The sequence below is a fragment of the Castor canadensis genome, chromosome 6 (assembly GCF_047511655.1).
Source record: "Castor canadensis chromosome 6, mCasCan1.hap1v2, whole genome shotgun sequence".
Lineage (NCBI taxonomy): Eukaryota > Metazoa > Chordata > Mammalia > Rodentia > Castoridae > Castor > Castor canadensis.
The window spans coordinates 113962590-113989813 of record NC_133391.1 but is presented as its reverse complement, the minus strand read 5'-3'; the positions used below and the strand labels follow the sequence as shown (position 1 = coordinate 113989813).

The following is a 27224-nucleotide window of genomic DNA, read 5'->3' as shown; positions in this document are numbered from 1 at the left end:
CCTGCATTTCCAAGTTCTCAGACTGTCAGCATCTTCTCATGGCTGGGGCTTAGCAAGCACTCCTTAGCCAGGGGTGTTTGGGGTGTGTTGTGGGGGCACTTATTTTCTTCTACTGGCACTTCAATCTGAAGCCCAGCTGGGCTGTAGCAGGCTCAGCTGAAGGAGGAAGAAATGCAGGGAGACTGATTCTGGGGCAGTCCAAGACAATGGAGCCACCACAGAAGGAAATTCTAAGACGAAGAGCTGGTGACCTGTGCTGTGGCTGTACTTGTCAGATGGTATCCTAAAAGGTACTATTTCACAGCTCTTTTTTGGGTGGTTTTGGGGTTTGAATTCTGGGACTCACGCTTGCTAGGTAGGCACTCTACCACTTGAGCCACTCCACCAGCCACCAGCCCCCGTTTTCATAACCTTAAAGGACATCCTCATCCTTATTTATCTTCTCTCTTGCTAACAGTCTCCCACTTCACTGAACAAGACAGAAGATGCTGTCATCTGCCGACCAGGGGGTCACCCAAGGGCATGACTCCACCTTTTGGGTGGAAGAACAAAAAGGAAGTGAAAAGAAACTGATGGCCGTCACTTTGACTATCCTTCACGTGCCACCCTGGGCTGGAGACAGTCTTGACATCCTCAACAAATGGTGGCTCTCCTGGTACAAGGCACCAGCTCTCCTAGTGCGACATCCACCATTTCCTCTGTGGTCTTAGTCACATTACTCTCCCAGCAGTTACACTGACCCACGCAGGAATTTTCAGTCTCTTTGAAGAACCTAACCATGCTTTGGGTTTATCTCAGTTAGACTGTGAGTCCCATGAGGGAAGGAACTGGGTCTTGTTCCACTCTCTGTGCCCAAGGCTTAGAAGGTATACTGGGAAATACTGGGAAATGAACAAACGGAACACCAGGAAAAGAAGTCTTACTCTGCTCATCAGCAGTCAGCACTGACTGGGAAAGACCAGCTGCACAACCCTGCCTTAGGCTGCTCCCTTCTGCCCCAGGTCAAATATTAAGTTTTAATCAACCCCCTTAGGTGGGAAGAAAACTGCCTTGCTCATCCTCAAATGTGGGAAGACGACAGTGGATACAATGGGTCCTATTTACCTGACCTGCACATGACCCGTTCGGGCTCTAGGAGTGTAGGAGCTGAGTGTGAGCCATGGCCTGCAATGGGGAGGACAGGGAGGGTTCTGTGGCTCAAGTAGCCTTTCCCTGGTCTTTTGGTCACCTCTGCCTCCACTCCAGAAGTCATACTTACTACTTGGCCATGAGACTGGACTCAAGGCTTCCTGTCTTTGTGGATCACCCACTATTTGCACACATGGCCACTTTTCCTGCCTGAAAAGTGGGGTCTGTAGATTGCCTCCTGCTCCGTGGAACATCTATCTGAGCAAGAGATGTAGTGCTGCTCATTCCTGTTCAGAATTCCTCCCAAAAAAGTGTTACAGGCTAACTAGAACTCAATTCGCAAAGGAAGCTTCTTAAGGACAGGATCCAAAGACTCAGTCACTGTCCCCAGCAGCCTGTGGGGAGCCACAGTGAGTCCAGCAATGACCACCTCCCCTAGGTAGTAATCAAGAGTCAGGTTCGAAAGCTACAACCCTAACATCCTGTCCCTGAGGGTATGGCCACAGCAAGCCACTGAAAGCAGCACGCTTAAGCATCTGGGTCAATGTGAGCCCTAAGGTGGCCTTGGAGGAGTGCCACTGAGTACACATTATGGCTAGTCTTCTTGCCAGGCCACTGCTGTGTGGCCAGGGCAGGGTTAGCAGGGTTCTCATTGGTTTCATAGGCTTTCGGTGCTTCCAGGTGGTGACTGGGTCATCACACTGGCCACTCCCTGAACAAGGACCTCTATGGTTCTCATGCATCTGGAAACATCTCCCCTCATCCTAGCCCAAATGCCACTTCTACTTGGAACATCTGCTACCACTTCCTCTCTGTGTTATTTTCTCCATGCACCCACTGACCTGAGCCTCCCGTCAGCTCTTTTTCAGTTATGTTCGTGTGTATTCAATAGCCCAGTTTACCGAGTTACCTAAGAAGCACCAGGTAGTACCCTAAGTAGGACTCTGTGCCTCCTGACTACAGAAAAGCTTTATTTCTCTTGGAATCTCCCACACCCAGCATGCTTCCTGACACTTATTATCCAGACCTGTCTACTGAATCAACAATCTCAATCTAGTGAGATATCATAATTCTGTCTTAACAATCATGGACAAACCTACTGAGCATGTCACAGTTAATCTTGGGTAGCCAGTCAAGAGTTCACATTATTTATGACTTTGAAGTAGCTATTCACTCACTTAGGAACACAGCAGAACATCCACTTAACATTATCTAGCAACCATTCTCCTCTATGCTTCTCTAAAGAAAAAAAATTCAAATAAAACAACCCAAAAAAACATCACCCAGTGTGGTTCCCCTATCTTGTTGTTCTGTGAGTCAAAATGTTTGGCCTGCAGACTTTCACTAAGCCTGAGCCCTCCTAGTCTGTGTTAACCCAGTTCAGTTCACCATGGCCTCTGGTCCCTCACCCCATGTAACCATCTCCCTAGCATGAACAGGCAAACCAGGCAAGAGAGTAAGCAGCTCTGTATCCTGCCCCATTCTGGGAAATCACTCAGAAACCATCTAAGCTTGTTAGAATGGGTGTTAGTAGCTTCAACCATCAAGTTCAGTAAGTGCTAACAGCACTTGATAAAAAGAAAGCCAAGACAGGACTGTTATTGTCACATGGTGTTTACATCATCTGCCAGTGTTCTGCCTCCAGGTGGGAGGCCATGCTGGCCTTTCCCTCTCAGTACCAGTGCTGTTCTTCTGTGCCTTCCCAGTGCCCAGAGCTTAGTCCTTGGTCCTCTTCTAGGACTATAGTCCCCTTACCCTTCACATGTGGCCCTGTGGCTTTAAATGCTACCCCCTGCCACTGTCTTCTGAATTCTCATAATCAAGTTTGAACTGCAGATCTGCATCTCCAACTACCTTCTTGACCACCACTTGGATATCTAAGGAACTTGAAAATTATGTCTAAACCTGACTCTTGCTTTCCATTCTTTACCTGCTTGACCTCATCTCAGCAAACAGGAGTTCAATTCTTACACCCCCAGGTCAGGGACCTTGGTACCTCCTTTGACTCCTGTGTTGTCTATAAACCCTCAATAGTCTATCAGCAGAGCCTACCAGCCTTCATTTTAGCTGTTCGTGTGGCCTGGAATGTTCTTTCTCCCCCTTCCTCCTTATGGCCAACTTTTGATCTTCAAGGCTTTGGTTAAATTTCACCTCTTCAATGAATCCTATCCTGCCTACTCAATGTAAAACATTGCAGTTTTCCCCCTTACTCTTTCCAGTGTACCCCAAAATACCTTTACACATTTCATCATGCACATGTGCACGCACGCACACACACACTCACACACACACAGTGCATGTTACACAATACTTATTTTGTTTATTGTCTGTCCCCACAAGCTTGAATGTAAACTCTGAGGACAAAAACTTCATGTAGATGATTTGAGAACAGTGTCTGATTGTTACATGTACTTAGTAAATATCTGTTGATTTGCTGGATGAATGAAAAGCTAGGGTGATAAAAGTGTATTACATTTGTAAGCAAAACCACCGTGGGAAGTTCTTGCCAAGTTCTTGAAATAGGTGGAAGAAAGCCTTCATGGATAACTTGAATCTCAGGGGTTGGCAGTTTGAGCCGAGAGGAGCCTATTCAGGGGGCCAAACCACTGGCCTGGCCTCTTAACTGTTCGTACCGAAAACCTCCTTCCTGGCTACAGAAAGTGGTGTTTGTTGAGAGGCACACAGAAAAAGGTAATAGATCAATTAAATGTAATAGATTTTCAGCTATCTAGAGAACAGTCTTACTTTAGCCACAAAACTCTGAAATGATTTCCAACAATGCCTGGCTGCAGAAAGGCCAGCTGAAAAGACAGGCTCTGGCTGGTGTGGGAACTGGCCAGGGGACCTTGTGGGAAGGAAGCAGCATGTGGGGAGAGAGCTGGAGAAAGAAAGTAACAGACAAGAGAAGAGAAAGGGACAGGAGGGAAATGAGGATGAGGTGGCCTAGCCATTTGCAGGATTGTCAGGGTGGTCTCCAGAAGCAGCTGGAGCCTGGAGAATGGAAAGGCCACCAGCAGAGGCGCCAGCTGAGGGCAGACAGGATGTGAACGGTCCACAGCCCAGGTGAAGACCCACTCCAGTTGGTGTCCTAAGGACAATTCACAGATCAAGCTGTGGGGAGCACAGTGGGGGTCACGGTGGGGGTCTGTTTCTAGTGAAGGACTAGATTTCACTCCAAGCCTGGGACCATCTGTCTTACTTGCTGGTACAGCACTTGGTGTACGGAGTCACACACAACACCCCAGTGCACACTTAGTAACACTTACCTGTATGCGTCCCTGTCTTTTGCAAATATTGATTTCCCCACATTATCTTCCACGCTGACACCTGGAAGTCATTTTGGCAGTCCCTAAGAGTTATCCACGGGTCATCAAGTGTTGTAAGGTGGGCACATTGTTTTAGAAGAGTGGACAAGCACTTCTTCAAAGGCAGCAAATACCAGGAGGAGGGGCCCTTGTGAGGAGCCAGGGAGGGTCTGCAGAGGAACCTGTATAAGATAGGGACACCTGCGTATTTACTGTGCAAGTACCAAGGTAAAGGGTAAGGAGGTTCCTTTTGCATTTTCTGTTTTCTTGGAGTCCAGTTGCAAACTTCCTGTGGTTACATCTCATTTGAAGAGTTTTAAGAGGCTGTAGACAGGCTAGCACAGCACAACTTTGACATTTACTAACGACTTCAAGGGCCGGATCGGGCTAGAGGTCAGAGGGCTCAGAGTAATGAAAAGGGTTTTCAGTTGATGACTACAGTGTCTCTCTGGACCATGTCAGCTTGGAATACGATTAACAGTAATAGCAGAGGTTTCTGACCAAGAAGATTTTCCAAGGGGAAGGAGAGGAAAAGGGAAGGCGCTGGACGTTATATGCAGGTGTTTATTAATAGTAATAATAAAAAAGGCTTATGCCATCTCTCCAGAGGAGTCTGGCAGGATAGCCATTTTCTGCTAACAATGCTCCCATGGTATAACTGGCAAGGAAAACACCCCAGGGTAGGGGGTGGAGACAGGATGACAAAGCGACCTAAACAGAATTGTATGGATGACATGCAGAGTGCAGTGATGACAAAAGGACCTTATAACCAAGGCCCCCTGAGAAAGTTTCTGTTGCAATCACTCAAAATTAATGGCTCTCAGTGAAGAGGGATGTGATGCCCTTAGGATGTCAGGAGACACGAGTAACTGTCTCCCTGGGTCTTTCCCAGCAAAGACTCCTCTTAGATGCAGAGGAGGAAGGCTGTCAAGTCTTCCCTCCAGCGTGGTTGAAATACATCCACAAAGGAATTCAGCTGCACCATTCCTTCCCATCAGTTCACGATGAAGTGTTACTCTGCATTCAGTGAGACCTGCTTGTTAAACTGCTCACATGCAGCTAGGAAAACATGGAGTGCTCGCTCCGTAAATTATGCATCTGATTTGTAGGACTATGAAAGGTAGCCCCAGTTTGATAATTTAAAATAAACTAGCAAAATAAATGAAGTGCAACACATAGCACACTAAAAGACTTTTTTTTTTGGTGCTAGGGATTGAACCCAAGGCCTCATGGATGCTAAGAATGCACTCTACCACTGAGTTACACTCCCATCCCTAAAAGACATTTAAAAAAAAAGAAAAAACAAACAAACAAACTCAAGTTACTGAGCTAACGAAAATTTCCAGACAATGAGTAAGCTTATATCTGCTAAGGTCTTTGGATGTAGATAATGTCAACTGATTCCTACAACAAACCAGGTGCCATCTTTCAACACCAGGTCCCTGAGGTTGGTCTCTATGACTCTGAACGCATGGCCCTCTCTGCATTTTCCTCTGAAATGAAAGTAACGAGCATGTGTTGGTACTGATTTGGGAGCTGGGGCACTGGGGATTGAACACAGGGCCTTGTGCACGTTGCATAAGCATTCTACCATGGAGTGACATCCCCAGCTCTTGGTTTTTTGAGACAGGGTCTCACTATGTAGCCCAGGCTGGCCTCAATCTTGAAATTCTCTTGCTCTGCTCCCCTTGTCCCCCAAGTGCTGGGATTACAGGCACGTGCATTGTTTCTGATTCGGCTTCAAACTCGCAATGTGTCTATTTTTAAATTTAGTCTGTGTTTAGGGGCTATCTTCTAAAAAAGTGATTGCTGGCCATTTAATAAAGCTACTGGAAAGATTACATATAATACATGAACTCAAATATGTCTCATTGCACTACAGCACAGTGCATCAAAGGAGATACAGATTACTTTTGAAGTAGTTTTTCAGTTAATACTACTACTGTTGCCTTAAGTTCTCAAAAGAGAATTAGATATTCACAGCCATGTTTAAGTGATTATTTGTTAACGTAATCTGAACATAGATTATTCATGGCTCCCTCATAATTAATGTCTACAATTAAATGGTTATCTTGGAAAACATTTCACATTTTATTTGCATACCAACTGCTATATCTGAATTTGAAAAGCATTGCAATTTTCTTCTAGACCTTACAACTGATTCTTTAAAAACAGATCTAGATCCAGTCTCTAGATTTACTAATTAATACCTGCTTGTTTCACTTGTGTGTAGGCATTTTTTTATTTAATGATATTGTTGAGGCCTTTATTCCCTTAATATATAATGCGCGTGTATATCTATCTATCTACCTATCTATATATACACACACACTTCTATTTTTATATACACACGCACACACATGTTCTGTAGTATACAGTTTATGAAATGACACTCTCTAAATACAGTTTGGGAGCAGAAACTCAAGAAATTGTAGACCTGCGTTTATCAATCTTTGTACTTAGGAGGCATCCAATACTAGGGAAATTTAATCTGCTCTGGCCTATGATGACATTTCTACATTCTTTACTTATTACTGAGGGATTACTAAGGCTGGTGAGTTATTAAACGTGTCACATCTATGGAATTCTGGTGGAGATGCTGTCTGTCTAGAGAAGTTGCAAGCCCTCTTGGTGGCCAGAAGCCCTAGTGCCTTGCTTTCACTGGGAAGGAAGACTCCTCAGCTCCTTCTTTGAGGGCAAGCTGAAGTCCCCTTGAGAGACAGCGAGAGGTAAAGTTCTGGGTGGGGCTCTTCTTGCTTCCCAAGCCCCGTCCTCACTTTCATCCTTTTCCATAGCTCTTCTAGGCTCTTTGGCCAGGGAGTGAATAGACAGGGAGAAGATTAGTCCAAATGGAGGCTGGGACTCCATTGCTCTGATACTTCAGGGTATGGGGACAGCAGTCTTGGACAGTGGTCACAGGACATGTCGCGTGCCCACTCACACCTCCACACACATTCAGACTTGTGAATCCCAACCCTGGGGACACAGCATGGTTTTGCATGCTCCTCCTACCCACGCGCTCAGATTCACTACAAGGCCAATTCTCTAGCAGCAAAGGCAAACCCGCTGTCCTCCCAGACTCTTCTCCTGGTTTTCTTTCTTTTTACATACTGCCTTCCTTCCTCAACTGTGATGCTCACTTCCAAGACAGCTGAGCCTGCACACGCCAGACCCCTAGCCGCCATGGCACAGAGTTCCCATGACCACACCCTCCACTCCAGCCCAGCAGAGGCAGAGTGCAGACCACAGCAGTCTGTCTGGTCAGACTGGTGGGGCAGCTGGTTGAGGCAATCCTGCTGGACTGGGACCATGCAGACAGCTGGCGGCGGTTGGGGGGGGGGCGGTGCAGAGAGCGTGAGAGCCACAAGGCATGAGGAAGACTGGAAGACAGCAGGCAGCCAGGCCCAGCGTGCTAGTCCAACCCTCATGGCAGTCCCAGTGGAACAGCCTCTGCCAGCACAAGTGAGCTCATCTGAATGGCTTTGGTCCCAAACCTGAGTCACTGGGGATTCCGTAGACTCCTAAGTGAGCCCTCCATGCCTTTCCAAAAACAAACTGCTTGATGCTGTCATGGAAAACTCCAGCTTTGCATTCTACAGTTTCACTATGGATTACATCTAGGTCACAACCTAAGGAAGACAGCTGGCAAAAACCAACCCTGCTGGCCAGTTACCCAGCTTTTGTATTGACTCCCAGGGGGATCTGAGCCCATGTGTGTTTCTGGCTCTGCCAAATCCTGGACACGCTCTCACCTAGTGAAGGTCACTCAGCCTGAAATTTATGCTGCCAGGGGAGTTGGAGAAGCCACCTGCAGTCAGACTCAAGTGTGGATGCTGCCGCCAGCAAGGATGGGAGAGGAGTGTGTCAAAAAAAGGAGTGGGAGGGGGCTGTTTTCCTGTCCACGCTATTGCTATCTTCTGCTACTTAAAGAGATGATCTGGAGCCGGCACTGGTGGCTCACGCCTGTAATCCTAGCTACTCAGGAGGCAAAGATCAGAAGGATCGTAGTTAAAAGCCACCCCAGGGCAAATAGTTTGTGAGACCCTAATTTCAAAAAAAGAAAAGGGCTGGCAGAATGGCTCAAGTGGTAAGAACACAAGGCCCTGAGTTCAGTGATGCCAAAAAAACCCAAAAAACAAAAGATGACCTGAGGTTACACCTGGTCACACCAAAGCCCAGGACTGCTCTGCATCTGGCAGCCTAGGCTCCAGCAGGTTACCAAAAGGGAGGGAATGAGTTCATGATTTGAAGAGAACAAGGTCAATTCTGAAGACTCTAAAGATATTCTACTCTTGCAGCAATTCTGGGAAGCAAAGAAGTATACTAAAACTTGCCAAGAAAGCAGAAATACTTTACCAATGATCAACAGTTACTATTGTTTACTGAGCACCAATCACTGTGCTCAAGCTTTTCACACATGATCTAAATTAATCTCCCAAATAATCCTGAGGTATGTACTATTATATATCATTTTAGAAGTGATGAAATGGAGGCTTACAGAAATGAGGTAAACTGGTCAATGCTTCATGGCTACTTTAAGGTGAGGCCTAAACACAAACACACACACTCTCTTCCTCTTTCTCTCTCTCTCTCTCTCTCTCTCTCTCTCTCTCTCCTTCCCTCCCTCCCTCCCTCTCGGTACTGGGGTTCTTTGCTTTGGTTTATTTTTAGATAGGGTCTCGACTTTTTGCCTGGGCTGACGCTGGACCAAGAGCCTCCTGTTTCTTGACTAGTTGGGATTAAAGGCACATACCACCATGCCAGCTTATTTGTTGAGCTAAGGTCTTGCTAACTTTTTGCTGGGCTGGCTTCATATCTTGATCTTCCTATCTCTACCTCTTGAGTAGCTGAGATTACAGGCCTATATTCCCAAGCCTGGCCCTAGGCCTAAACATTTAATTACTGACAAGAGTAAATGCTGAACACCAAGGGCATCTGTGAGCAAGTGTTTAGAAGTGTCTGGGCCAGCCTTAAAGGCAAATTCTACCATGTAGGTTAATTGAGTTTTATTTTGGTGGGTTTCTGTTGTTGCTGTTGCTTGTTTGTTTTTTTAAGTCACCAAGATAGGGATTTCCACTGAGGCAAGATTCTTTCATATCCAACTAATAAAACCAAAATATTAAGATTTTAATGATTTATATTTTATAGGGCTATCTAAACCTATGGTCTATTTATTCTTTAAAATGAGGTATAACGATGGACTATACTTGCATCATCTCATAATTTTACATCCAGTCACATTTTTTAAAGATGTCATTTTTGCCAACATGCAAGTTGTAAGAAGAGTCACAGCCCCAGAGCACTTCTAAAGAATCCCCCTGCTGTTCAGGCAACAGCCTCCTCTCTCCCCTTTGGTTTCATGTGAATAGACTGGGTGGTGGTGGTGGTGGGAGGGGGAGACTGGTGCTGGCAGTTGCAAGTCAGTTGAGGCTGGACTGACCAGGTGCTAGCGAGCACTAGCCATCAGAGAGAGAAAGCCATGGGCTGCTTTGTACTCTGGTGTGGTCACTTTTTCAGCTGTCCATCCCAGGACCAGCGCTTGAACTGAATGGAGCGGGCCTCCATCTAGGGGGAAAGTGCCCACTGAGCCCTGCTAGAAGGCCGAGAGAACAATGGCCGAGCCCATCATTCGTGGGGCCTTTCCTCCCAGGCTTGCTGCTAGGCTACGGGGACAGAAACCACTTCCTCCTCAGTACCAGGGCTTTGCCTTACATCAGTGGCCCCAAGAGAGCAGAGTGACTAGACAGGAACCTCTGCCTCCTGCCAATTTAAAACTGTGAGTAATCTCAGAATTTTTGAGATGCTGCCTAAGTCACAGAGGTGGAAAGAAAACTTTCTTTAGGAAACTCAGACTTTTGGAAGACACAGACGACTAGCAGATGAGCCCCTTGGGTGTGCTCTTACTTACTTCTCCTCAACTCCAAGAGGCCTTATGCAGACAGAAAACGGGAAGGAAGAGACAGAGGAATGTGTGAATACCTGGGACCTACACACTGATCCCTGTGCAAAAATGAACCCACTATGTATGTGAGGCAGCAAAGAACAGGAAAGAGTCACTGCATTAACCCCCATTTGTGAAGGCAGAATTCATTAGATTAACCCTTCACTAGAAACTGTGTGTAAACAGTCTTCAGACCAAAGGATGCCCCTACTTTGCTGAGGAGTGTGAAGGACAGGTTTGGTGTTGGACCCTGCTGTACGGCCACCTGCTGTGTTAGAAGACAGGCCCCCGCTGAGTTTCTCAGAAAGCATTCTCAGAAGCACTGCCTGCATACCAGCAAACTGATAAACCCACAATGAAAGCACGAAAGAAACCATGGAGGATTTTAAATTCAACATGGCAGGGAAAGTTAAATCCTCCTCTCTGGTCAGTCAGGGCTCTTCAACAGGATTAATAAATTGTGAGTGCTGGCTTCACATTAAGGTGTTTGTTTTGACTTTTCAGAAGCCCTTGGTAACATTTCACAAAGATTTTAAGAGAGACACTGAGGCACTGTGTCTGCAAGAATAAGGTAGGGGCGTTTCCCCAACCAAAGATAATCAGCACAAATTTACCACTTCTGAGGGGGGAGGGGGAGGGCAATGCCAAGCCAGAGGGGACAGATTTCAGAAGAGAATCAAAGGTGGACAATAAGCTTCACAGAGCGAGTACTCTAAGACAAAAACAAACAACTGAGATACGGTCCTATTTCCCAATCTCCCCGTTTTTCCGAAGAGGAGTGTTGAGCTCCAGAGAGGTGATGTGGCTATGTAAAGTAGAACTACTAGCTAGTGGCCAAACTGAAAAACAGAATCTTGGCCTCTCTGATTCTGAGTGCCTAGGGATGCCGGTCATTCATGTGGGCTGATTCTGGCAGATAAGGAAACAAACACTTTGGGACAAAGTTTAAGGACCCTGGTGTCTGAATGGATACACTTCCGCTCCTCCCCATCACATACACACCCACCCACCAGGGAAGCAAATCAGAGCCCAGAGCAGGTCCTTGGCCATTGTGGCAAAAGCACACCAGCAAGGCCCCTTAAGATTTGAGGACCAGCAAACTTTATCTTATCAGCTGTTCTGAAAACCCCCTGTCATTTGATCTGTTTATTTGGAAGCCAGCCCTGCTGAGCTTAAGGGTTTGCTCCGGGGTCTGGTTCTCTGCAGCCCTGGAGGCCCGCTTCAGGCTCACCTTCATTGAAGGGCCTACATCCTAGACTCTTGCGTGGCTGTAAGGAATCACCTGTGCCCTTCCACAGGGATGTGCTGGCTTCCTGCTTCTCCTGCTGGAGTTGGAATTAATAAATACCTTGGCTAAAAAGGTATTTTTTTTTCCCCCTGAAAATCAAGGCAGTAGTCTATCCTTTCTATTCCCATAGGATGTCGCTAACTCAGTGGCACAGACCCTTGAGCCCAAACTGCTGCTGTCCTAGCCCCGGACGCACCTTTCAGACCTCTGGGGAAGCCCCAAAAAGGCTGGGGGTACGAAACATTCCCGGCAGCTCACAGTCCTCCCTAGGGATCGTTGCACACAGCTCAGACGTTTCTTTCCACCCATTCCAAGGAGCTCATTAGTCACAGGTTCTCAGAAGGTGAAGTATGCTCGCATTTCCTGATCGGGGCGCACACAATTCAGCTGGGCTCCAGGAGACAGCTGACCTCAGAACATCATTAAACACAGGGCAGCTGATACTAATTCCTTCCCAGCGTCTTCCCCGCCCACGGCTGAAATCCTGGGGCGGCAGGCAGGCTGGCTGCCCCCTACCGAGCACCGGACTCTGGCCAAGTGCTTGGTGCTGGTGGGACGGGCGCTCTCCAAACTTCTCAGGGAGAGGCACTGACACAGAAAGCTCGCCTGGATGTATTTAACGGGAAAAGCAAGGGGGCAGGAGTAGTTACTCAAGTCAACCCCAACAACACAGACAGGGAGGAGACAAGCAGCGAGGAGGGCCACGAGAGGAAAAGACCCTGTCTTCTTGCTGGGTGATGGTGACCCGGGGAAAAGGGACCCACGCCGCAAGCGAACAAGGAAACCTGATAGGTTCCTCCAAAAGTAGCGGGAAGTAGATGAAACCAGCAAGTCCAGGGTGCGCCCCAGCGCAGCCTCCCGCACTCGGGCTCCTTACCTGCGATTCCTTGCAAGAGCCCGCAGACGTTGAAAATGCTTTTCTTCATGATGCTCTGCACACACATGGTGAAGACCGACACCAGGGCCACCATGCAAAGGATGAAGATGCCCACCGCCAGGAAGATGGCAGTAGCCTGCCAGAAGCCGCTGGCGATCTCGCCGAAGCTCTCGGCGTAGGGCCCGCACAGCGTGTCCCGCGGCACGTGCTGCACGCCGGGGTTGCGGATGCAGCGCGCGTAGATGCCCAGGGTGGGGTGGTAGGGCTCGGACGGGCCTCCGCCGGCCGGCTCCACGCCGCTGCGGCTCTTGGCTTTCCCGATCAGCCAGTCTGCGCTCATGAAAGCGATCAGCTCGGCAAAGGCCACCACGATACTCAGGAGGGTCCAGAGCATCGAGCGGCAGGTGACAATGACATGACACATATTGATGTTCGCGGTGGACACAGAGACGCACGAGTCCGCGGGGTCAATCAGCAAAGCCAGCCGGCAGGGCGGCAGGCAGCTCCGGCGGCCTGGGAAAGAAGTCGCGGCAGGGCTCGGTCACTCCCGCGGCCGGCGGCGGCAGCTGCGCGGTCCAGGGCGGGCGGCATGCATGCAGAGCGACACCGCGTCTGGTCGTCGGGCGGGCGGCAGCGGCCCCGCGGCGGCCTCACCTAGGGCAGAGGAGCGAGGGGAGGGCGTGAGCTGCTGGCCAGGCCCCGCCCCCACGCCGCCCCGCCCCCACGCCCCCACGCCCGGGGCGGGCAGCCAGCGCGCGGGACGCCCCAACCTTCCCGCGGTCCCAACCTTCCGGCCCGCGCGCGCTCACCGTGTCCGCACAGCCTCCGCCCCGCCAGTCCTCCCCGGCCGCGGCGGTGGGTGACCGTGCCAGCAGGAGGAGGGGCGGTACCTGTACCCACCGCAGGGGCACCCACTACGTGTCACCCGCTCCCTTAGCTTGTACAGACCCAGAAGGACCTGGGATGACCGCAGTGTACTGTCAGTGGTTTGGCTGCCTTTTCTAAGGTCTACAGATCTTCTGGCTGCTGCCCTGTATCAGGTAAGTTCTCAAAAACTCGCACCAGAACCTTTTGCTCAACAGTGGAGGGGAACAGTGCCCAACACCTGTCTGGAAGTCACACTACTAGCAGAGACATAAGAGTATTTGCTCTTGAGTAAAAGGAAACATTGCCACCCAAACTTATTTTTTCTCCCATTTCTTACAGTATTTGAGACAAAATAATTTGTACTAATTAAAACAGGAAAAAAAAATCCCTCAAAAGAAGAGTTCATGACTTCTTACTTGGGAAAATTATTCAAAACAGAGGCATTAATGATCGTTGACTAAGTATCATTACAACCGAGTCTACTTGTTGACAACAGAAACTTGTCCATGAAGAATGCCTCTCTTGAATTGTCCCAATTCATCCCCTGTGCCCCTGCCTGGACGTCAGTTCACCCCAGGTCTGGAACTCAACACACCCATTGTTCCTGATGGCACAGAAGACTCATTCTGCTCCCAAGGACAAATGACTTCATTACCAGAGGACCTTGCCCCAGTAGCTTGACCCTCCTTCAGAGAAGCCTGAACCCTGATCCAGCTGGCAGGGCTGGTCTGCAGCCCCATCTGACATCTGGGCATATGGCCCTGCTCTGAGTGATTCCATCTCATTAACTGAGGTCATGTCAACTCCGTCACAACTACAAAGAGCCCCTTGGCATGCTGGGCCGGGTGAGGTTGGGAGTTACAGAAGAGGAGGGAAGTAGGGAAATAAGGAAGCCTGGTACCAAAGCTGAAAATGCCGGTTCCTACACCACACACCAGCTCTCAGCCTGCTGGCTGGCATCCTAGCGAGCAGGGACTACTCATGAAGCCTATGATGTGTTTGAAACGCCTCCCATCACTGTCCTTACTCAGGATGCTATTTTGAGAACACAGGGCTTGTGTAAAATGGGCTGTGGTGTGCCCTAGGGAAAGGTGATGTGGTCTACTGAGGAAGTTTTGGAGTCCCTCAGAACTGGGTTCCAAAGCTCTTCCACTGCCTGATGGGTGAGGTTCCTCATCTAGCACCTCCGTGGAGCCAGTAAGGGTATGCCTCCCTCAAAGACACCTGTGAGGAATGGAGGACATAGCACGGCACGTACCCAGTGGACAAACTCCCTTTCCCCACAGCTTCCTTCACATCTCCAGATCTTCCTGATCTGAGAGAACTACAGCAGTGAGGCGCGGGGCGGGTCTGAGACCTGGCCGCTGCACACAGTGAGAGACAGTCTGAGCACAGGCTAGAGGTGGAAGGGTGGCCTGTGCTTCCCTGGTGGGTGTCGTGGTCTCACTCCCTGCCTCCCCACTGCCTGAAACAGTTGCCAAACTCAACTGGAAAAAGAGAGGTTTTAGCAGTAAGTCAGAGCATACCATCTTTCTCTACTCGCTTCTCCCTCCCTCCCAAAGATAGCCAACATGTCACCAATGCCAAAGAGCTTCCGAGGACATTGCTTATAAATGAAAATGATTGTTCTTGGGGAGAATAAGCAAATGAGCCAAGATGACTCATTTTTTTTTTTTTTAGGGTCTTTGCTCAGACCCTAAGAGGCCGCATCTGTTCACCAGGCTCCTGAGTACTTGGAACTAACAGGTGGGAAGCCCAGCCAATCAGCAGGAACAGAGGTCTCTGTAAAGTCTCCCCATGTGACTAGAAAACCAAGTTGCTATTATGACCAGCCCCCTTCCAGCCCTGTCCCTCTTCTACCTGAGGCGATTTTTCAATGTGAATAGACATATTTGTCCCCTTGTTGAACTGCAGGATTCTGCTACAACCTCTTATGTGACATGTATCTTAATGGCCATGCCAGTGTTCAGTCCTGGCCAGCAAGCTCTACTCAGTCAGGAGTGTGAGTAGGATGCATTTTCTGAAAAGGAAGGCTGAGAAGCTTTCTTCAGGGAAGATGGGCCTACTGAGCTTAGCCAAACCTTCACTGCCAACTTTAAGGCAGGACTATTAAGGACCCACGTGCTTAAGCTCAGAAAACAGTTCTCTCGCCATTTGTGCTTAAACAGTCTCCCATCCAAGGGTTCACTCCACACCAGAATGGCTGGGGTGAGGCCTCCATCGTTGTTTTGGAGCAGGAGATAAGATACTTTGGGCTCTCCTACAAGTTTGCTGATTGCTGCTATCAGGGACAAGACCAACTAACTAAAACTGCAGCTTCCTGGAGCTCCAAGCAAAGTCCTCAGGGTGGCAGGACAAAGGAAAATGTAGAAAGGCCAGCAGGGGCTTTTAGAGGGGGCTGTGTTCTGTGAAGGGTCCTGGTTTGTTCGTGTGTGCAGAAAGGCAGGCGCCCGCTGAGACATCCCTAGCAAAAGGGAAACAGATCTTCATTACACAGCCTTGTTAACCGCAGGGACACGGGCACAGTGCTCCCCAGCAGGGGCACTCACTGCCATTAACTGTAATTCCTACTCTGACAGAAGCGCTCAGAAAACCAGGCCCTCACTGCCACTTCACATAAAAGCCTGTTGTCTGTGGCCACTAAATACACTATAGGACACTTCGCTATCACATTCCTGATGATTGTGGGCAAGCTGCACACCCTGACTTTCAGAAAATAACACTACAGTTGGAACAAAGGGCCACAATGGAAAGCCTCTTAGCAAATAAAAGAAAAAAGACAAAGGAGAATTGCACAGAAACCTCCAACCACAGTCAGAGAGGAGTGTGTTAAGTCATACGCTGTATACATTCATCACAGAGCCCTAATTGTACAAGATGGGCGCCTGTGCTGAGGAGACCTGAGCTGGGTTTTGGACCCTAGACCATGGGACTCCATCTTTCATAGCTCCCCACTGTCAGAAGAGAAGAAAGTGCACATGAGGCCAGAACCAGGCAGTGCCTGCTGGGCAGATTTACCTGGATAAAGGGAACAGACATCAGGAGCAAAGTTCACCTCTGCCCAGAAGGCAGAGGAAAACTGGAAAGACAAGGCTACAATGCACAACCCATGTTTGCCAGCCTGACAGCGGCAGCCGACAGGAGAACAAGGCCAGGACAAGTAAAGATTTTTTTTTTTTTGGCGGTACTGGGGTTTGAACTCAGGGCCTCACACTTGCTAGGCAGGTGTTCTTATCACCTGAGCCACTCTGCCAGCCCATGGGCAAGGTTTTGAAGGACACAACCTTGCTTGCTCGCCTGGTCACCTGGAGTCTTCTTTTTAACTTTACAATGAAAATTTCAAACAGATCTCAGTTGACAAGAAAAGATAATGAACTCACATGTACCCCAAAGTCAGATTCAACATCTGTTAACATTTTTTCCTACCTGTTCTACTGTTCTAGAGCATACAGTTTTCTTCTGAGCCATTTGAAAATGAGACTGTTTTAATATTTCATCTCTAAATATTTTAGCATGTGCCTCCTAAAATACGGATATTTTCCTACATAATCACCATGAAATTAAAACACTAAAGAAAAGTGATAATAATCCCCTTGTAGTCAATGTACCCATATTTCCCATCCCCACCTATTTTCCGAGTGATTTTTCTTAAAACCATGACTCAATGTGATGCTCCTGCATCAAATCTGGTTAGTTTCTAGACAAAAGTCTGTCTTCCTAACCTATCCCACCCACTCCCACTTCTCCCCTTACCAGCTGTTTGAAGATATTAGGCCTGGTCTCCAACATATGCCCAACAACCTGGACTTACCTATTTCCCCGTGATGTCACTTAAGCTGTTCTCTATCGTGTTTTGGGAGTTCAGAGTCAGCGGAAACAGGTTAGAGAGTTCTTTGTAGGTGACTGTGTACTTCCTATTGTGTGGAGGAACATTACTAGGCCCACATCTCAGAATCAGAACTCTAAACATACACATGTGTCCTCTCTCCCTCCCTCTCTTTCCCTTATTCTGCCTTCCCTCCCTTCCTCCCTCTACTCCCAGGGATCCCTCAGGCCAGAAGACTGAGAATCTGTGGGAAGTGAGGGGAGGCTGGTCCTGGCAGGCGGCCCCTGCAGGTATGAAGACCCCGTGGTGGATTCCAGTGCCACAATTAAGAGGCTGTATTCTAAAATTTGCCATCCTAAAGCTAAAAAGGAGTTTTGCTTCCCAGAAAGGTGTGCCATATTTCTTTGAAATGGAACCATGTTTTAGATACACTTTTTGAAAGACCTAAGGAGGGAGGTACGACAGATGTAGCCTCTCCCAGGAAAATTTACTTGAATCAAGAGTACCGATTACAGAGAGAAAAGCTTTTGTGGAACCAAGGAGGTCTTGATTTAATAGTAACCTGGAGGCCACAGCCCTTCCTCTACCTCCATAACTTCCTTTTGAAAAGCACAAACCCGGCTTCCTCTGCCACTGCTCTCTGCCACCACCTCTGTGCCTTGGCCAGTTTGAGGGCACAGAGGGCACCAGGTTTTACCATACCAGCAAAAGTAACATAGGGCTTTCAGAACTTCACAAACAGACCCAAAATCAATTCTTGGACAGGCTGTTTACATTTAGCCTCTGCAAGCCTCCGTGTCCTCATATTCAAAATAAGGAGAACAGCACCTTGCTCACAGACTGTGCGAGGAGCAAGGCAAGAGCGCCTACGTCACGGGGCCTGCCATCTAAGTCAGCTATTGTGCATCGCAACCATCTGACAAGCTGAGCACAATGGTTATGGTGCAGGAAGCACTCAAAAATATTAGCTCCGGGGAGGAGGGGCCTGATCTTCCTCTTTGTCCAACATCCTGGCGAGGCTGCAGTGTTCCTGATGTTCTCCAAGCTTTGTGATGCCACCCAAGGATGACAAAAAAAGACACTGGAAAGTCAGCCAAAAAGGAAGGACCCGATGAACTAGTCTAGGGGCAAGGCAGAAAAGAAGTGGCTCAGGACAAGTTCACATTAGCCTAGTCTTCTCTGACAAAGCTACTTATGGAAGTCCCCAACTCTGTGCTCACAGCTGCAGCTGTGGCCTCTGGGAGACTGAGGCCTCATAGTTCCCTGGCCAGGAAAGTCCTTCAGAAGCTTTGTAGCAAAGGATTTATAGAACTGGTTCCAAAGCATAGAGAGTAAGTAATTTACACCAGAAATACCACCAGGGAGTGGGATGTAGCAGCTGGTGGTGAACGTGCATCAACAGGACCAAACACTTGTAAATCTGGAAAAATAACACTTCATCAAATTAAAAAATATTAGCTCAACTATGAGTAAATTTATTATAGGTCAACTGTAATCAGACTGTATTTTGCTCCCACATCATGGGGAGTTTCTTGGCCCATCTGTTTGCACTGTTACCATCTCCCTGAGATAACATGACTCACACAAGGGCCTGAAAAGATGGCTTCTATCCCGGGGCCTCCAGTAAGCACAAGACATTGTGTTAGTAGAATATATGTATTTTAATTCTGAAAGTAAGAAAGACCTGGAATACTGCTTCTTAAAAGTATGGCCTCCTAGAGGATCCCCGTGTCCTATAGGAGGACATGCCACCTGTTTAAAAAGCCTAAGTTCCTGGTCCCCACTCACTGAGGCAGACTGTAGAGACGGTGCTACCTCCACAAAGCTCTAACAAGCTCTCCCCCAGTCTCTTTCTCAGCCCGGTGGAGGCAGTCAGGAAGAGGCTGGCTCCTCAGTGTTGGGGAAAGGAAGCTGAAAAGAAGAGGCACAGGGGCTTGTGGCCTAGCTTGGTCAGGACAGAGCCAGTGGCCAGCTGTCTGCCCTCTCACAGCGCAGGAAACCTCCCAAGTCACAGGGATGAGGATTCCGTGGGGAGAGCAGCTGTTCTCCACTAATCCTTGGATGGCATGAGTGACCCCCAAACATTCAGGACCTTCTCTTCTGAGCATAAGCACAGCCTCCAGAACTAAAAGGGCAGTACTGATGCAAAAGTGCAAAGGACCTTGCATGAGCTGTTTTGGTTTTTAAAATCACCCCCCAGAGGAGGTTTTGCAAACTCTCACTCTGGCCACCTCATAAAACTGACTACAGAAATGCAGACATTCAGACTGCTGAAGAGAAGGGTCCAAATGCACTCTCTGATTAGATATACGTTATTCTTCCAGCTGTAGTCTAAGCTTGCTCAACACTTTCTGCTTTTGCCCAAATCCTTTCCTCAGCCCCTTGAGGCCCCTTCTCCCACCTCTGACTGCTGGGAAGACGCTGTAGCTGGGGAGGTTGTGCCCCCAACCCAGCACCCACAGGAGACATGTGTTGCTGGTCGTCGCTACTTTGGGGGAAGGGGTGTGTGTGCTACTCATATCTCACGGGCCAAACATCCGACAACGCTCAGGACAGCCACCACAACAAAAAACTGTTGGGCCCAAATGTCAGTAGTATGGTTATCAAGAAACCCTGCTTTGGAGGCTTCCCACAGACAGCAGTTGTAAATGCGTAGGAGCAACTTAAAATATATTCCTAAAATCTTCACATTTTAAAAAGTTCTATTCCAACGAGTATGCCATGCCGTGTGATCTGGAGAGACAGTCACAATAGTTCCTACATTAAAGACATTTTTAGTAGCTTTTATAAAATTTTTTTTGAGGTCTATTCTAGTCCACATATTTGAGATAAGAGGATGACAGGTGTGTGGAGCCCACCTTGCCAGAACAGACTGCCCAGGGACACTGCCATGGATCCTGCTTCTCCTGGGGTCTTGGGTGGTTTCCTAGGTCACATGCTAAAGTTAGCTCTTGTTCTCAGCAATCACTATTATGCAAATAGCAAAATCGAGCTCCATGACTTGGGCATGGTGGTGCACCCCTGTAACCCCAGCACTGGAGGATCATGAGTTCCAGGCCAGCCTGGGCTACACAGTGAGGCCTTATCTAAAAAAGAAAACACAAATGTAGAGCTTGTCACTTCCTGAGACCCGGAGTTCATGTGCTGTTAACTCTCTTTACCTGGACTTCACCTCAGAGCACTGCAAGCTTGGCTACATGGCATTTATTTCTCTCACATGCCCCTCCTCCAGAGCTGGGTGGATCCCTCAGCTCATGCCTCAGTCACTTCCAAAGTCGAGTGGACAAAGGAGATGCTTACTAAGTGATTTTCCTGCATTCTGACCCTCACCTGAGCCCAGCTTGGCTCCCCACCCACCCAAAGGGAGTGGGAATATTTCCCACTCCCTTTGAACCTGTTGCTGGCTTCAGCTGCCTGGCAGCCCCTCCTTCCCACAGTGCCTGAGCAAGTCTTTTTTTCCTGAACCTGACTTCCAGTCCTGGCCAGCTCCAGGCCTCTGTCTGGATGCCCATCACTCCAACCCCTCCCATGCTGTCTGCTTCCAGAGCACCCATGTCTGGGGGGCTCATTTCCCACTACCACCCAGGCAGCTGCAGCCAGAGACAGCAGGTCTACTAGTGTAGTCCTATGTTCTAAATGACCTATTCTATATAATTTTTGAAGGCCACTTATATATTTTATGCTTACCTCCCATTTCTACAAGTGTCCTCATTAAAACTCTTCAGAGAGTGAGTGGGTCTTTTGTCATGTGTCTGTCTTCTGTGCCCTTCAGAAGGGAGGACCGGGAAAACCAGCTTCCCAAGCAGACGTTTAAGGCCTGATTTAGCCAGGGGCACTGTGTATGTTCTCTGTGGGTCAAAAGCCTTTGGGTTTCTTTAAATGAAATTAAAACAAATTCCAGAAGTTGCTTTTTATGTCACTGCTTTACATAATTTTAAAAAGATATTTTTTCAAGTTTATAATGTATTCTGTGATAGGAAGCAAAATCGAAATGTTAAGTGAGTTCATGAGTCTTTTCAGGATCAATAGGAAAGTAGAGAGTTTTCATGGTGAAAGGTCACAAGGGTGGAAAACAAAGAACTAATAAATATCAAGATATACAACTTCCTGCTGGTATTGCACAGGGGGAGCTCCACGTGGCTTCTGCTCAAGTGACTCAACTCTGAGCATAAATGACCAGCTCATCTAAGGGGACAGCTGGGCAGCTCTCTGCACACAGGGAACAGTGACGTTCAGTCTTACAGCAACTGCAGGCTTTCCTAGCCCCTTCTGTACGAAGGCAGAAAGAACCAAGCTTGTTCACAAGATCCAAGGCCAGCCAGGTTCCCTCCCAACTGCTTACCAAGCCCCAGACATGATAAATGGAGAGGAAGATGCCATCTATTACTTTGAGGCTCTTACGTAGACTCAGAAAACCCAAGGATCAGTTGGAACAAGAGCCCTATCCTACCTGAAGCTTCTGGAAAGCTCTGGTGAAAGGCAAGCATCACTGTTTAAGTACCCCTGTCCCTCTGTGGAGGAGGGTTATTTTTGTCACCCCACTGACATCCAGCCTGGCCATAGGACTTGCTTCAGCCCATCGAGTGTGAGCAGAAGTGGCCACTCTGGAGTAGCAGCTTTTGAGCGCTCCTTTCCCTTTGCTATGACATCTGAAAAATCCCAGATGGAGACTCCTCCCTGACAACATGAAGCAGAGGCACAGCCACCTCCATGGACATGGACCCAAGCCAAGCCCCTGCTGCTGCCAGTGCTCAGTTCCTCAGGTCACAGCACAGCCACCTCCTCTGAGGACTGGAGCTCCTGGCTGAGCCAGAGGTTAAATTCCACTGGACCGTCCTCTCCCGTACACATAATAGTGATAAAGGGCATCGAGCTAGGCACGGTGAAGCTTGCCAGCTAGCTCAGAAGCACATGCGGTACAATTCAGCTAGGTAAACCGCTCCGATTAAAAATGTGCACTTCTGTGTTCATGTTAATTTAATGCATGGAAGTACTAGGAAAGAAGAAGATTCTGTTTAGAGCAAATGAGGACATCGAAAGTGTCTCCCCGAGTCCAGCTTGAAGAACCACTTCCCACATCAGTCATGTCCAAGGTCTCCTACCAGAGGCCCAACTCAGAGTGGCAGAGTGGCAGCAGCTGGTCTTCCCTGCTTCCCCTCCTTCCAGCCGTACTTCTCCCTTCTCCGGAGGGCCACTTGGGATGGCTCTGCTCACCTCCCGCCGCAGCAGTCAGGACTGCAAGAAGGAAGTACGTTCTGGCAACCTCAAGAGCGCTCTAGGCTTTGTGTGAAGGGGAAGCCCAGAAAGGCAGCTTAGAAAACACCTCAAGGACCAGTTGGTACCAGTGTCAACACAGGTCAAAAGTGCTGAGTGTCTCACAGACTGTCTTCAACATGTATCAGGCCAGTCTTTCTGAGGAATGGAGGCAACGGGGCTGAAGTGAGGGTGTCTGTTAACAGAGGGGACAGGAAGCCATCAAGGAGAGTGGTGAAGACCGCTGAGGCTCTGGGCCACTGGCTATATGGCAAGGGGATATGGCAGGCCAGCATTCAAAGCAGTCAGGGAGACAGTGGTAAACTGAGCCAAACACAGACACCAGGTCGAACTAGTGCACCACAGAGAGATAAAGCAGCCACGTGGACACTTCACAGGTCACTTCCCTCATAAAATCCTAACATTCTTTCTGGGCATATGACAGTTCACAGATGAGGGAGAAGAATGTAGCTTAAGGGTACAGACTGGTGGCTTCCGTGAGTAGACTTTCATCAGTTCACGAGGCTCCTGTCGCTGTAAACAGGTGTTAATTCAGTTATTGCCTCCTTTGAACTGAGACCTTTTTTTGTGGTACTGGGAATTGAACCCAGGACCTTTCACTCCACCATTTAAATTACACCTCCAGCCTCTAAGTTCTTTAAAAAAAGATAGTGATATAGTATTTTATAAACTCAAAATTGGTTTTATAAGCTCAGAATTGGTAATAAACAAAAATGTTAGTCTAGAAACATACACAAGTAGTTAAAAACAGCAAAAAGTTTTTCTTTCCTTTGCACCTCCACTGGCCTGACACCTGACCCATTAGTGCCACTGACAGAGGCAAGTGGAAGTGCCTGATCACAGACTGGCCTTAGTGCCTAGGTCCCAGGTGGCGGGGAAGGAGGTGATAGGTGTGAACAGAAGTACAACAGAAACTTCCTTTCAAAGTGGCCAAGGGGACAGTGTAGATGCATGACCCACAGAGAGGGGGACCCACACCTGCCAGATAAAATACCAATCCAGCAACTTCTGAAGGGCAGAGGCCAGAGCTGCTCATAGCGCAGCAGCGACCTTCCCCCAGGAGCTCACTGAAACAAACCCAAGCACATCACAAAGCCACCAGCCTTAAGTGAGTTCACTTGCAAAACCATCAGCAGAGTGACACCTTTCTAGTTGCCCAGTCAAGGACAGTATCAGTGAACTGGGACTAACAATATAAGACAACTCACATCCTAAACACCCAAAGCCCAAATTCAGGATTTACCCAGGGACCAGCACAATGCTAGTGGCTACTCGCTTTTTCTTTTTAAACCTTGATAGTCTCACTGAGGTCCCTTCTGTTTCTCACCAGTATGACAAAGTGATACTGGAATGTAAAAAAAAAAAAAAAAAAAGGTATAATGTAAAGTAAGGGGCCAAAGTCTACTACTAGAGGCTACTTCCTACTTCTAAAATCATTCCTGAACTGTCCACTGCTTTTATGACCATTCACACACATGCTGGCTTTACATAACAAAGACAAAAGCTGCAGCCTCGGGTCTGAACTGCCCTGTCTTATGTGTCCCCACTCCTGAAAGCCAGCGAGCTGTGAGAAGCACCAGAAAACGGCCTAAGCCTATGTATTAAAATACGTGCAATAAAGAACAAAATGTACAAGACAGATGTTCAAGCAAGGCTCTGTGTACTTTTTTTATGTATTGAAATTCTCCCTTCTCTAGTGGCTCATTTCTCTCAGAGATTTAGATCCATAAAATATTCTGGGATTAGGATACATGCATATCCACACTCACAATATTAAATTTTCAAACATCTGAAAAAAAAAAAAAAACCAGCAAGAGAGATGTGTAAGCTGCATCCACAGCCAGCTTATTAAACACACTATATCTTGATGATTTCAGAGCCAGAGAGCAGGCTACCCAGAGTTTTCCAACTTTCCTTAATGAGGGTCCCAAATCCAAAACCAGAGATAAGTTTAAATTTTCTTCATTTATTAACTAAAAGAATCCCCCAGATAATTCAAACTCAAATGATGTTTTGAAAACACATGGGCTTAAGTGCAGAGCCTCCAAAGAGATACACGCTGCAAGAAAATGCCAAGTTCAACCTACAGCTGCAGCATCTTCAGGTACTTGCAAATACAGAACAATCTTGAAACTCATGCAGTGTCCTTGGCCGACAGCACTGAGCTGGCCTAAAGACTCAGAAATCCAAGACTGGGAGGAGAAGGCCCTGTGAGCCTCCCTCATGGCGGCACAGATGAAGTTACTACAGGCCCAGAGTTCAAGGGAGTAACAGAAAACCTCTTTTTGGGGGAACTCTGAATCCCTGTACTTGTTCATGTGATCCAGTATCCTGTTTCTGGGAATAAGGACTTCTTATTACAGCCTGCAACAACAGTGAGGCATCATAAGGGGAGAGAAAGTTGGACTGTCTCAGGACAGGGTATGTGTGAGAAGATCACCAGGCCATTTAAAACACAAAAGCCAAATGTTGGAATCGGCTTTTGGTTCATTTCTGTAGGAAGAGCCACTTCTCAGCCCTGTGTCTTGTAGGTAGCCTGGAGGGAGGTAAGGATTGCTGAACAAGGTGGGCAAAGAGGAAGGTGTCCCCATTACTCTCAGGTGCAGTGCTGTGGATGCCACCTTGCTCCCTAGAATGAGCCAGACTAGAGCAGAGGACTCCCTGAGAACCCATGTGGCCCTCAGTAAGAGAAAGTACTAAGGCAAGAGAGACTGGGGATCGGGGGAGGAAAACCATGTTTGGTTAGGTTGTGGAAAGAAGTACTTCCCTGGATGCTGACACACATTCCTCAAGGTAGGCAGCACTAACAGACTTCACTACAGCAGACCATTCCTGCAACACAGATCACTGTGGCTTCACAGAACACATCGAATGTGGTGAGAAAGCTCCTGTTCTATGCATCCCAAGCTCTCCCATGCTAGTGGAGTGGTTGATAATTCTGGGTCCCCACAAAAAATGAGGAGGGTCTGTTGGGCTTACAGAAGGGTGCACAGGACAACCCCAACCTCCACCCTTCTAGGGCAAAGAGCCCACACAGTGGTGTGGCATCAGGGAATGACTTAGTTAGAAGCTACACTGTCTGCACTTGAATCCAATTCTGCCACTGCCTAAGTGTTTCTTGTTTCTCAGTTCCTATCCCCATAAAATGGGGTCATGATAGAACCTATTACTGTTGTGAAATGAAAATAAGTAAAAAACTTAGAACAGCAGCTAGCATATGGCACTTTGCTACCCTCCCTGGAACAAGCATATGGAAGGCTACTTCTGAGGTCACATATCAGGCACTCCTTCTGCCATTTAGCTCTTCCTGTTCTAGGGTCTACTGGCTGTGAGTAATTAGCCTCACCTTCAAACACTAATTTTCCCCATACAAAAGGAGGCATATGGCTGAAAGGACATAACAAGAAACTAACCCTATTTGAATGCTATAAACCAGGCTCTATCATTAACTAACTCACTGTTTCCAGGCAATGGACTTTATCTCTCTGAGGATCATTTCCTGATCTCTAAGGAAATGGGGGTGAAGGAAATATCTAGCTCACAAGGATTACAAGAACTGAACACACAGAGCCAGGGATAATTGCAGGAACCAATAAATAGCAGGAGTTAATGCTATTATCTCCATATTGGTCAACATTCATTTTTCTATTTGACTCTACAAAACAAAAATAATCTGTTATCAGCTCGTCTTGGAAGACTAATAGCAAAGTAATAGGTGCCTGTGTGGCAGGGCACTAGACAAGAAGTCAGGAAAACAGAAGTCCCGTCCTCGCTCTTGGCTAACTGGCACATGACCATGCATGGCTCCCTTAATTACTCTGGCTTCAATGTCTCAGGTACAAAGTGAAGGTGATGGATCTACAGATCAGCTCTGTCACTTTTAGCTCAAAAGCCGCTCATTTCTAGCACCTTGCCACCTTCTCCCCAGCTCATGGCTTCTCCTAGAGCACAGAGCTCATTGAGCCCTGCTGATCTGGAGAGGGAGGTGTCAGGCTGGAGGAGGGGGACTCTGTGGGTTAGAAGGCATGCCAAGTACAGTGGCTTGAACATGGCAGAAATGAAGGTCATGTCCGATCTTACAGCTGAATAGATATGGATAGGGCGCTCTCTTGTGTTCTACACAAGTCCATGGCCAAAGGGCATGGGCTAGACTGGCTCCATCCTCTGAGAACTCGACTCTAACTCCCTTTCTCAGGAATACAGTAGAGCAGTCCCCATCCTGGTCTTTGGGCTAACAGTTAAAAGGAAGGTTCCTCTTCTCTTAGTGTCAAAGAAACATCCTGCAATTAAAGCCCCCATGCTCAGTTCTGAAAACCCACGTTCCTGAAGGGCCCTTCCTTTCTCATATAATTCTGCTGCTTGTTCTAGACAAATGAGATGCTTGGATCATGAAGACCTTGACAGCCATGTACCACAGGACATGGTACAACACAAAGGTTTAACCCTTTTAAAAAAGTATTTATATTTTGGGATGGAGTTATAGCTCAAGTGGTAGAGCACCTTCCTAGCAAACATAAGGCCTTGAGTTCAAACCCCAGCACTGCCCCCTCCCAAAAAAGTATTTATATCAAGAAAGGTCGCAACTGATTTAAAAATGCATATAAATATGCATCTCCAGTTGAAAAGCCAGCAGTATTGGCAACTCCTATTTAAGTGCCTTAGTTTCAGGCAAGAGTCCAAAGTCACATCTCTTTTATTCCAAAATGTAAACTGTATGA

At 47.8% G+C, this 27224-nt stretch overlaps 1 protein-coding gene across 2 annotated transcripts in view; it reads right to left on the bottom strand.

The window, feature by feature from the left end:
* Window positions 1–27224, bottom strand: part of Lhfpl2 (LHFPL tetraspan subfamily member 2) — a 145797-nt gene that overhangs the window by 7470 nt on the left and 111103 nt on the right. For both annotated transcript variants that reach the window (XM_074077236.1, XM_020184109.2), the window contains one exon: window positions 12540–13193. In XM_074077236.1, the coding sequence (XP_073933337.1) occupies window positions 12540–12963 (424 nt within the window). In that variant the 5' untranslated portion in view covers window positions 12964–13193. The remainder of the gene's footprint in view (window positions 1–12539; window positions 13194–27224) is intronic.